This window comes from Aplysia californica, unplaced genomic scaffold, assembly GCF_000002075.1.
Source record: "Aplysia californica isolate F4 #8 unplaced genomic scaffold, AplCal3.0 scaffold00686, whole genome shotgun sequence".
NCBI lineage: Eukaryota > Metazoa > Mollusca > Gastropoda > Aplysiida > Aplysiidae > Aplysia > Aplysia californica.
Window position 1 is genome coordinate 232,639 of NW_004797956.1, and position 12,717 is coordinate 245,355.

The 12,717-nt window shown below is 39.5% G+C and overlaps 1 protein-coding gene across 2 annotated transcripts in view; it reads right to left on the reverse strand.

Moving 5' to 3' along the window:
* LOC101849648 (transport and Golgi organization protein 6 homolog) overlaps positions 1-12,717 on the reverse strand; it is a 29,545-nt gene that overhangs the window by 11,191 nt on the left and 5,637 nt on the right. For both annotated transcript variants that reach the window (XM_013088103.2, XM_013088104.2), the window contains exons 2-9: positions 8,038-9,086; positions 6,770-6,890; positions 5,636-5,760; positions 4,977-5,139; positions 3,470-3,546; positions 2,289-2,401; positions 1,162-1,356; positions 679-784 (exon numbers count right to left, since the gene is read on the reverse strand). In XM_013088103.2, coding sequence (XP_012943557.1) covers positions 679-784; positions 1,162-1,356; positions 2,289-2,401; positions 3,470-3,546; positions 4,977-5,139; positions 5,636-5,760; positions 6,770-6,890; positions 8,038-9,086 — 1,949 coding nt within the window. The remainder of the gene's footprint in view (positions 1-678; positions 785-1,161; positions 1,357-2,288; positions 2,402-3,469; positions 3,547-4,976; positions 5,140-5,635; positions 5,761-6,769; positions 6,891-8,037; positions 9,087-12,717) is intronic.

The window sequence follows — 12,717 nt, forward strand, 5'->3', positions numbered from 1 at the left end:
CCCCCTCTCTCTCTACCACTTCTGGCTTTATTGTTCCCTTCTCTCTGGCCTTTGCGATTTGTTCTCACCGCTCCTTTAAATGTTGAGACATGTATGTACGCACTTTAGTTTTTATAGCATGTGTATATCTAGATTCTTGCCAGTTATTTTTGTGAATGTTCCTGAGGAAGCCCATTGAGGGCGAAACGTTGAACTGTGGATAATATATATTTTTTGGAAACGCAACAAGGTCTTAACTGTTTTAATATCTTCTTTATACAATGATAATGATGATGATGATGATGATGATGATGATGATGATGATGATGATGATGATGATGAGGATGATGATGATGATGATGATGATGATGATGATTTTCAGGCCAGTGACCAGCCCATCACTCCCCCCACAACAGAAAACCCCTATGCCTGTAGATCACCGGAGCATTGAAAAAGAGTGCCATTTTTTAAAGAAAATGTGTACTAAAAAAAAAGCTGTAGTCAAAGCTACTACACGTTACCTCCACAACACTAAATTGTGTTCTGGCTAAAATTCCACATCATATCTCATTAATCTAAACACAAAAAGGAAATTAGACTGACATTTGAATTAATAAATAGATTTGATCACTCTTATACACACATATATCTGCAACCCCCATCTGTAGCTGTAGTCAAAACTGCTACACATTGTGTTACCTCCAGTAAGAGAAGAAACAGTCTAGACCTGACAGACTCCAGCCCGGGGCCGGCCACAACGTCCATGACAGCCTCCGCTCTGGTGTTCAGCGAGTCCACGGTAAACCTGACCGAGGGAGAAAACTCATATATAAACACGTACGAAAGTACAATTACCATATGTGTATGTGACCACGGTAAACCTGACAGAGGATGAAAACTCATATATACACAAGTACAAAAGTAAAATTATCGTACGCGTGTGATCGTGGTAAACCTGACAGAGTGAGAAAACTCATATGTACAAATATAAAATTACTGTGGGTGGGTGATTGCGGTGGAATCAGACAATCATCATTGAGCACCAAAGTTCAAAGAAAAGAAGGAGAGATAAGGACGATAGATGTTCGATTGGAACAAAGGAGAAAACCACACCAGATCACCCACCAACCACCCACATTATGAAGTGTCCATACATCTACATGTTTCAAACAAAGTGGGCACCTGAAGCCTGGGCTGTAGACGGCCTGCAACCCTCCAGTGTCTCCCGGGGTCAACAACACGTCCCTGTGAAGGCCGGCGTATGTCAAGGTCGTGTCTCTGGCCCGAGGGTCATGGGTCACGGAGAGAAGACAAGTCACCGCGTCCTCCATGGGAAGGCTGGCAACATAAGCCTGGACCAGGTCAAAGCTCAGCCGTCTAAGGGGAGAAATGTATACGAGATATATTCTAGAAGCATACTGACAAATATGAGTTACTTCTCCGATTTTTAGCAGTACTGCTATAGATAGATACATCAAATTTATAGATAGGGTTAGTACAATTTATAAATATGAAATTATGAAAGACATGTTCACGTTGAAGAAAATGGTATCAGCAGAAAATGTACAAATAATTTGGCTCCTCTGTCAATTTTGGGCCGAAATTTCCATTTGTGGATTGCAAGAAGTCAGCATGCCTAACATATACAGTCCAAGTCCAAATGGTTTAAGACAATCATCCATTGTCTTAAGGGTTATACTGTTAGGGCACGCTTGTGTGAGTGAGCTGTGAATCATTGTACTTGTATCACAGAACATGAATGTAATACGTGCATCTCTGTGTTAATACTGAATCTTTGTATGTTGATGTTCTGGTATATCTCCCAAAAGTTCCATCATGGATCAATAATATGGGTTACGATGTGGTGGAATTAGGCACCTGCCAATTTTTGGCCACGTGGAGTTATTGGTATAATCTTAAAGCTTGTTCATTCGTCTTGTACACGATGAAAAAAATATCCATTTATCTTGAATACAAGTCAAGATACTTGTAATTGAAGGAGGTGGGGGTTGCCTTGTTTCAGAGGCAAAATAAGCACAAAAAAATGGCTGCCAAAGTTTGGTTATTTCAATAGCTTGAGAGTCCGTGGAAACTGAAAATGTACTCAACATTTAGCAGTAAAATCCACACAGAAATGTGTTTTCAAATGGACACAAAAGGTTTTGAGCCAAAAGACAAAAATTTCATTAATATTGCCAAACAAGCGGAAAAATGCCAGTTTCTTCAATTTTATTATTTTGACTAGGGCCTGATTTCACCATAATGTCTCACATACTATCTTTTACTGACTCTCCTAAGTCTGTCCAAACCTGAGCTGTGTGACTCCGTCCTTAGACTGGACAAAGACATCAAACAGCACACCGACCACCGACTGTAGTGTGACCAGCACAGGACTGTCTGGTTCTTGACCACCAATGTAGATCTGACAAAACAACATTGTCATGTTTTTGCAAAGCAGCGCTATGTTTAATAATAATAATAATAATAATAATAATAATAACAATAACAATAACAACAATGATAACAATAATAATGATAACAATAATAATAATAATAATAATAACAACAACAATATGACTTATAATAATAATAATAATAATAATAATAATATAATAATAATAATAATAGTGAAAATTTCCAGTCAAAAATTGTCTGAGACAGCAACCCATTGACTAGGAGAAAAGTTGCCATCTTAGACAGATGGACATCTTACACGGAGTCATTATAATGTTCAAAAAAACAACCCGCAAGTGATTGTCTTATACAGGTGGCCATTAGATCAGATTCGACTACTGTATATAATGCCTATTCCCTAGAAGGCTCCAAGCATTGTTCAATGCAAAATTAGCACTCAACTGAACTAAAAAAGAAAAAGAAAAATAAAGGCACATTATGAGACTATTACACAACACAAGCATACCCCACACACACACATACGCGCACGCGCACTAACACACACACACACACACACATTACTCCATAAGCACACATACCCCCCAGACATACACACATTATCACATACAAAATTTACTAGCAGAGGATAGTGTTGGGCAAGGGTGTTTTTAGACACACCATAATAAGCCAGTTTAAGTTTTATTAAGTGTTTTACGGCACTTGCAAAACAATAAGGTCATATAAGTGTCGAAGATTAGAGGTTTTACAAGAGAGGAACAAACACAAAAAATAAGGAGGGGAGATAAGGATGATAGATGTTTGATAGAAAAGAAGAAGCAAACCACACCAGAGCACCTGCCAACCACCAACTAATAAGCCAGTGTGTAGCATTAGCTATTTTTTTAAAAAGGCAACAAACGAATCATAAAGAGTTCTCCCTCCCTCCCTCCCTCCCTCCCTCCCTCCCTCCCTCCCTCTCTCTCTCTCTCTCTCTCTCTCTCTCTCTCTCTCTCTCTCTCTCTCTCTCTCTCTCTCTCTCTCTTTCTCCATCCCCCTCTCCCTGTTGCCCTCCACCACCCCCCCCCCTCTTACTCACTCTGTGTAAACATCCGACACACGAAGTGAAAACATTCTCTGTAACAACCACTGCCCCGTCTTTGCCATATTGTTTTGCTGGAAAGAAGAAAGAAAATAAGATAATGAATAATTAATTAATTAATAATATAATTACATTTTAATGATCCCCGCGGGGAAATTTTGAGTAACAATGGCAAACACACATACATATGTACATGATTAGAAATACATAAATACATACATACAAAAATAAAATTACACCAATACAGAACAATTTAACAAACATGCCATTGCTGGTCACCACTGTACAGCGCCCTGTTTGTTTTTAGCTAGGGTTGTCGTGTCTTGCTCAAGGACACAACCCAGAGACCACGTTTCTGAACCCTGTGTGACCGACACATGCTTGACATTTTCATTTGAGTCTGAACTCACTACTCACTTAGCCACTGGAGCCCCGTGTAGATGAAGCAATAAGTTTGGTAGACTTCTAATTATAGCAGCAACAAGCAAATCATGACATAAGAAGTAGTTGAAAACAGCATTCTGAAACAAAAAGCAAAAACAGTTGAGCTGAACTGGCCCACATTTTCCATCCTTCGATGAAGACACATGAGGTTAATTGGGCACAAGTGGATAAGGGGATGGAGGGTGCCACTGGTAGGTCACTCTTCTTTTCTCTTTGTTTGTCATTTCTGCCAGTCGTACTAACATTTTTTCCCTACACTACATGATTGTTATTATGTCAGTTTATTGCTCTGGACTCAAACAAAAACAAACAAACAGCCAATAGGTCCAATACATATCAGAAAACACCAGTTGCAATAAATAAACAAATCCATCTGAAACGAATTAGACAAATAAACAAATCCACCTGGAACAATCTGGACAAGTTAACAAATCCATCTAGAACAATCTGGATCCATCAGAAACAATCTATACATAATAAACAAATCCACCTGGAACAATCTAGACAAATAAACAAATCCACCTGGAACAATCTAGACAAATAAACAAATCCATCTGGAACAATCTAGACAAATAAACAAATCCATCTGGAACAATCTGGATCCATCTAGAACAATCTGGACAAATAAACAAATCCACCTAGAACAATCTGGACAAATAAACAAATCCATCTGGAACAATCTAGACAAATAAACAAATCCATCTAGAACAATCTGTATCCATCTGGAATAATCGGGAAAAATTAAAAAATCCACCTGGAACAACCTAGGCAAATAAACAAATCCACCTGGACAATTTAGACCAATAAACAATTTCACAAAAAATCACAGCCTTGCCCTGCATGTCCTGAGAGTCTAGGTTTCCGTTTGTCTATTTGTCAAAAAGGTTGGCAACACCGCATGATAAATTACAAACACGAAAACAACCAACTTGAGTCCCACATGCTCACATGACCTCATGCAGTTTTGAGCGTTGCAAACCTCTTACCACACAGAGGCCAAGAGAATATGAGGATCACTGGCACACACCCCCACCCAACAGCGAGGTCAGTGACCACTGACCTGGTGAGAGAGAGCACTTGACCAGCGGCGCCAACAGCGGGACAAAACAGACGCGACACATCAGCTCAGGCTGCAGCTTATGTAGCTCGGTCACGGTCAACCCCACGGCGCGCAGGATCAGTGGAGAGATGCCCTTAATCTCCGCCCTCACCACCTTCACCAACTGAAAGATAAGTTTTTGTAGAAGTTTCACAGCACTTGTAACACAACTAGGTCATATAAGTGCCAAAGACTAGAAGTGTTACAAGAGGCTTTAGTTTTAGTTTTAGTTTTAGCATGAGTTTCACGGCACTTGCAAGGCAAATAGGTCTTATAAGAGCTGAAGACAAGAAGTGTATCTAGAGAGTAACATACAAAGAAAAGAAGGAGGAGAGGTGACGGTAGACATTTGAAAGGAAAGATGGAATAAACCACATCAGACACCTGCTAACCACTCACCAACTGAAAGATATTGGTTTTTAAATGGACATAAAAGGTGTTGGGGCCAAAATGTAAATTTTTAAAAATTGTCCAATCAGAAGATGTCAGTCTTTTTTAATTTCATTAATTTGAAAAGCACCTGATTTCACTATCCTATGCTGCCACACAAATACTACTCAAACAAAAACAACACTGAAGAAAAGCACAGCCTCAGAGCACCACAGGAAACCATGACTCACTTGCTGAGAAACCGAGGAGTAAAACCGCTCCACATTGGCAGGGGTGACCGGGCAACGAGATATGACCTGAGCGACCGCCACACACTTCCTCCACTCCTGCGTGCTCACAGAGTCCAGGCTTTGGTCTTCAGTAAAAGGGAAGGAGAAACAACGATGAAAATGATAATAATAATAATAACAATAATAATAATAATAATAATAATAATAATGATATAATGATGACGATGATAATAATAATAATAATAATGATGATAACAATAATAATTAATTTATGACATTTTTATGGCACTCAACCCCAATAAGAAAACACATGCTTCGAACGCTTCACAAATACAACACATAAAAAGATCTTTGTGTCCTGACTACAAATCTATAAAATCTCATTGAACTAAAAACAGAAATAACTTAAGCTGACATTTGAATGAATAAAAGATTTGATCTCTATTAAACTGCTGGGCAAAGCATCGCAGTTCTTGAGTCTTATGACTCGACCCTTGTCAACAGCAAAATTGGCTCTTCACCATCCGTGTAGAGAGCAAGAGTTCTGACCCCAGATGGGCAGGATTTTTCCAAACACCTCCTTTTGTTTTAGTAGAGGTTTAACGGCGCTCGCAACTGCATACGGTCATATGAGCGCCAAGGGGTGGATGTCAACAGAGAAGTCCTTACAGGAATCAGACTTACTCTGCTCCTCCTTTTCCCCCACACACAGCTCAGGTTGAATCACCATGCCTCCTAAACAGTTATCTTGCTGGAAGTAAGAAATTTTTTTTTAGTTAAAGAGAAAGTCAGAGTTCAAAAATGAAAAAGAAGAAGATGTCTGATCATGAGAAAAAATCTTACAAAAACATAACCGGTGTATTTTGGGAAATGACAAGCACAGAAACAATAGCAGTCATTTAATTTAGAGAAAATGCTAGACAGACAGGCAGGTAGACAGACAGACAGACAGACAGACAGACAGACAGACAGACAGACAGACAGACAGACAGACAGACAGACAGACAGACAGAAAGGAAAGAAGAAGAACCACCCATTATATCAGAATTCTCATGACAATCCTTCACAGAAAAAATTTAATCAACGACAGAATCTACAGCACACTATGACAAGCCAGACGCTGAGAGTACAGACCTCCGACAAATGACACCAAGAGATGCTGGACATTTGGTGGTTCCATGATGACGTCGCGGAGGATTCCCGCCACTGTCCGCCGGAACCAGACTGGACACTTCACACCACCAGCTGGGCCTGACTGCAAGAGAGATAGGCCAACATATTAGTACAAATAACTACAACTGGGCTACATCTGGATGGAACACAGCTGCACAAGAAAGACATTCCTGTGTTACATTTCCAAGATGATCATCTTTTTGATTAAATATCGACTCAGCATAATACACAGCCTGGTGAAGGCAGGCGAGGAGCAGCCTGCGAGACCCCATCAGACACTACAACAACCAGCTGGCGCCTACACTGAAATGGACCCTTATGAAGAGGGGCGAGGAAGCATGTAGCACCCCATCTTCCTAAGACCTCAGCTCTACATTCAAGTATTCAGCATAATATTTATAAAAAGCTAAAAAAATATTTCTTTCAAAGGACTTGCTCTTGCATTTTTTCTCATTACACTTTGTAACTTCACAGTCAAACCTGAAATCTAGAATGTCACTAGAAAAAAAGAACATGAATACATTTGAACCTACTCTAACGGCTCCCTGTTCAAGAAAATCACCTGTACAAACGACCACTTCCCACCTCTGGCTTTACATTTTAAAAATAATATTACAATGACCTTGTCCAAGACATTCACCTGTCTAAGACAATCACATCTCTCTTCACCATTGTGTAGCCGTCTCTGACAATTTGATTCTACATGGGTTAGAGGCTTACTGGCGAAACATATCTGTTTAGTTGGTGTATATAAATAGTGAATTTTAACAACAACTTCATCTTTTTTATTCAAAGAAACAACAACAATATACTGAGTTAACTGAAAAAGCTATTAAAAGCTCATTAGACTAGAAAATGTTTCTTCCCGTTTCCCTCCCTGACGCACAAACATTATCACAATTTGTTTGTCAACAGTACCCTTCCCAATTATCCCTTTTAGAAATATATTCAAAGGTTTAGCAAATTAAAAAGCTAGGGACCAGGGAGAGGTAAGCAAATACAAGGGAAAGAATAGGGCCAGACTCCTAGTAAACAGGTAAGTGATCTCAAGAATACTTACAGGCAATTTGGCTCGAACAAATTATGTCCAACATCGAAATTTAGATCTATACATCTCCATAACATACAATATTCATTTAAAAATTATCGTTACATTGGAATTAAAAAAATTATTTTTGGTACAAGTTTGGGAAAAAGCATTTCAAATCTGAGAAGATTGTCAATAATACCTTCTGTCCACCAGACAGCATAAGAAGCACCTGAAGCACTTGGCCAACGGGAGAAGACTTCACCGTTCTGTCAATCTCAGCACCACAAAACTCCACCACTCGGGGCAAACCCCATTCCTCCCCATTCACTCTCACCAGTAGAGGAAGTCCCAAGGGTACTTCTTCAGAGGACAGTTTTTGCTCTGACCTTTGTGCACTTTCATAAGCAGTGGAATGTGAAACGCTTGAAAGACTACTGGGCTGTAGGTGAGTTCTTGAACTTGAAGTCAAAACAGGTTCTAATGAAGCAGACCCATCAGCTGGTGTTGTTGCTCTACACGGCTTTGCTGGACACACCTTTAAACATTTTTCTGTGTTTCCATCACCTGAGTTATTTCTATTACCTGTTTTCTGCAAAAGAACTTTTGCACAATGCCTAATTTGTAGCACTGCTGCTACCATATCTGCGAGGTAGTTGTTAATTATTATTTCTTTCAAGGAGGGTTCAGAAATAAGGTCTTCTAAGAGTATAACCACAGGCAACAGGCACTTGATTCTGTCTAGATCTGACAGCTCTTCATTGTAGTCATGAATGGACGCCAACAGAATTTGACCCGGCCCAAGGCGCTTAGACACAGGAATTCCAACACCAGACATCAGGAATGGATTCAAACCAAATACCAGTAGGAACTGTAGGGCTGAATTTACTGTTTTCTCCTGTACAACGCTTAACGAACCCGGAGGAAGACAGGTCTGGCTGGAACCTCTACCTTTTCCAGACGGAGTTTTACCCCCTGTATCATCCGAAGAAGCATGGGAGACATCAGATGCAGACCTTTCTGACTCAAGGTTGCTCTTCAAGGTAGAGAGAAATTGCAGGCAAGTTGCTGTAAATCTTTGCCTGATTGTTTTATTGTCCGCAACATCCCCGGAATTTTGTGCGTTTTCTTGAATGACGTTACACACGTGTGTTCCTAGATGCTGTCTCATCTCTGATGACTGAGCCAGAGTTTCTGCAAGCATGGCCAGGTTTGTTTGTAGGACACTGTCCAGGAGTTCCTCGGTGACCCCTGTGAATACACGCAAAATTATTGTTATGTGTGCATCATGGTTTAAGATAAATCATAAGCAAAAGGCAACAACACTCTTTCACTACAATAGGCTTGAAATTAATGTTCAAATTTCCGCACCACGAGCAAGATTTTATTTTTCACCACTCTTCCTGTCCCTTTACATCTCAAGAGAATGTATCAAACTTTTTTAGCATTCATCTAAAGGAGATGGTAATTCCAAGATTTTCTAGTTGACAACACTCTTTAAACTTGAAATACCATCACATTTGCATTCGTCAAGCCATATAATGGCTTGTTATATCATCCATTGATGTTCAACAGATTATGGTGCCCAAAAAAGGTAGGGCACTTCATTTTTCTTTAAATAGTAATTATTATAAAAATCTTATTTCTATTGGACTCATCAGTTACTTGGTTAAATCATGATTTCTACCAAAAAGTGTTCAAAGTAACAAAAGTGCCTTTTTCTTCTTTCACTTTAACATAATTTCTGACTGCAACAGATCATGTCAATGACGATAAACTGAGACAAAACGATAACTTCACTTTTGAAACAAAGTATAGACTGTGCTAATCTATACTAAAACTGATTAAGCCTACTAAGATTTACAATAATCTGTAAAACTGCTTTAAATCTTGCAGGAGTTATATTTAACTTATGACATGATTAATAAAATACCATTACTGAAAGGTAGAAGGTGAAGGTTATTATAACATGATAGTCTTATAGAAGGCCTATTAAAATAGTTAGTTACTTACATAAAAATGGTAAAACTTATAAATGGAAGGACTTCTGTAATAAGCAACCACCCCAACAAACACAATAAAGACTACAGAAGAGACCAAACCCTAACCCTGACCCAACCCCTAACCCTACCCTTTCCCCAAAATCCTATCCCTAACCCTCTCTTTCATTCTATTCTACTCTTGTTTCTTAGAGATCGCTCATTACAGAAATCCTCTCAAACTTACATTACAGTTACTGGTTATTTATATGGCCACCTATATTCTCACCTCTGATGAGAATAGCAAATGACCCGTTATTCTCTCCCCCCCCCCCCCCCCCCCGGGGTGGGCATGAGGTAACAGACTCCCCCCTGACCTCTTGCAGACCGATAAAATCACCTAGGCCCAAGGTGGCTTACCGCATGTGGTTAGGAAATGACTCATGAGGGGTCGGGTAACTTTGTGCCCCGGACTACCCCAGACTACCCCAATCTGTCCCAAAGAGTGATTTACTTTCAATGTATATTTTCTGTTAGAGGAATGCCCCGAAAAGTGGTGTTTATTATTGACGTCTATTTTCTGTTCGTAGTATTGTTTGGGTTTTTTCTTTACTTTTCTTTTGAGAAAAGAGAAGCACATCGACACAATAATGGTCATTTAGTGCTGAGAAAAAGTAACAAGTAAATAGAAACAACAGAGGGAAAGTAAAGAAGTAGACGATGGGGCTTCTCACTATCTGAAGAGTCACCATATGGGCGCGTAGGTTATGAAATCAAACACCAAAAAAATCAAACACATAAAGGCCAACAAACAATTCAAACATGCACGTCATATTACAGAAGATATGTAGTCAAGTTATTTTGTAACTGTCCGGTATAAGTTGTATTCTGATAATGTTGAGTAAACCGTAAGGAAAACATAATGGCATGTAATCAGTAATGAGCTTGCTTACAGAGTCGACAAAACGGAGTAGATAATATTTTTCACACCAGTTCGTTTAGCAGTTTTCTACCTTCGCTTTCCAGTGAAATATTTGCAATTTTGTGCTACTCAAAAATATCGTATATTTGAAATGTGACTGCATTTTTTCATGCCTACAATAAAAGTATATGTGTCCCTCTACAACCAGACACATTTTAAAATTCATGACATTTTAAATACAGTACCTGTTACAATTCATTTTAAAAATTTTACAAAAATAGGAAGCATCATAGCTCTATATCTAACCACTATAGAATAAACAATGCATTCAGTTTTCAGAACATGACAGAGAAAGAAGTACTAGGAAATGATATAAAATACTGTGAGTGGATGTAACTCCCTACCCCTGCCACAAACACACACACACACACACACTCAAAAAGAACAAATGTCAGATAAAGGAGCAGTAAGTTTTCCTGTGATCAACTGCTTGTCTAAAGTTTGTAGAAATAAACAAAACGAAATTCATACATTATTTCTCAGCAGTTCTCAAACTGCATTTGGTGTGATTCTCACTCAAAAAACATAAATAGACTACATAAATTAATGTAGACACAATGAATTACAAGTAGGCTAGAGGAAAAAAAACTCATGGTTATTCCTGGGCCCATAAATCATTCAAAATGAGGTTTTGAAAAATAAAACGTGAAGAATGACAACACATTTTTCACAAAGTAAAAAGATCAGCATGATGTGCCAACGACACCACAGGTGCTACAAAATATGCCGAGATCTTGACATTCATCAGAATGTATGGGAACAACATGGTTCCCAATAAGAATCAGACATGTCTGTTCTGCCTGATGTCCAAAGAATTGGAACAAAATGCTTAAAGGCTCACTGTGAACTCGAGGATAGAGCGTGAGTTTTTAAGAGGGTGTATGTGAATATGTGCGTAAGAGTGTGTTAAATTGCACGTAGGAGGCTAATAATAAAATTAGGGTCCAAGGGCCTTACAGAGAGGTGCATGTTAAGAAAGCAAGTTTTTCAAATAAAGTTTCAAGTTGACATGGATAAATAAAAAATTAAGTTAACAATTTTACATCTTGAAAGTGTCAAGGAACATGACATTGTTTTACTTGCTTCACTAAGGAATTTCTGTTAGTAGTTGTGCCCTAGGGTTGTTCTCTCGCTCCTTCTGTGTTTCTGTAGACAAGGTTTCTTTGACTTGCTTGGTGCACTGTTGACTGTGAGCGTCTTGTTGCCTGAAGTCACAGTTCCTGCTCTGCGCACAGGCGGCATCAGCATCCGCAATATCTCTGCTTTTGTTGTTCGGCTAACAGTGTGTCCCACAGTTCTGGCGACATGACCATGTGCACATATGATGGTGCCAGGACATGTTCTCCGATTCCCACAAGCGCATGCAGTGATTCAGCATTCTATGTGAGAACAAGATTGCGCAGGACATCAACCAGCTGTGGAAGTTGCTGAGGAGTCTAACACACGAGATGTTTAAGGACCGCATTCAAGCTTTCTGCATTGTTATTTGTCCAGGTTGAAGTTGGTATGCATCCATCCCAGAAAAGCCTGAGAACGTTGTTTTTAGTTCAGTTTTTTTTTCACTGTTGTTTTGCTGTTCATGGTGTGAAATGGCCTTCACCCAGCCCATTAGCCGTATCTCTACAACTTATAAGTTATTTCCTGTGCTGTTCTGTGTGTGTCTGCTAAGGCCTACTGTGTGCAGCACACCTGAGGGGGTGGAGAATGGTAGCGTCATTTGCCACCGAGTGACGCGGTGGCATTTGACAAAAATTGACTTTTTGTCAATTGCCACCTAGTAAATTGGAGCTCTTTTGCGTTAGTGGGTTGATCTAGCGTGCTCGAGTGCTCAGTGTTTTTCGTTCGCCTCTCTGTCCCTCTGTGTGTGTGTGTGTGTTCGAGTGTGTGTGTGTGTGTGTGTGTGTGTGTGTGTGTGTGTGTG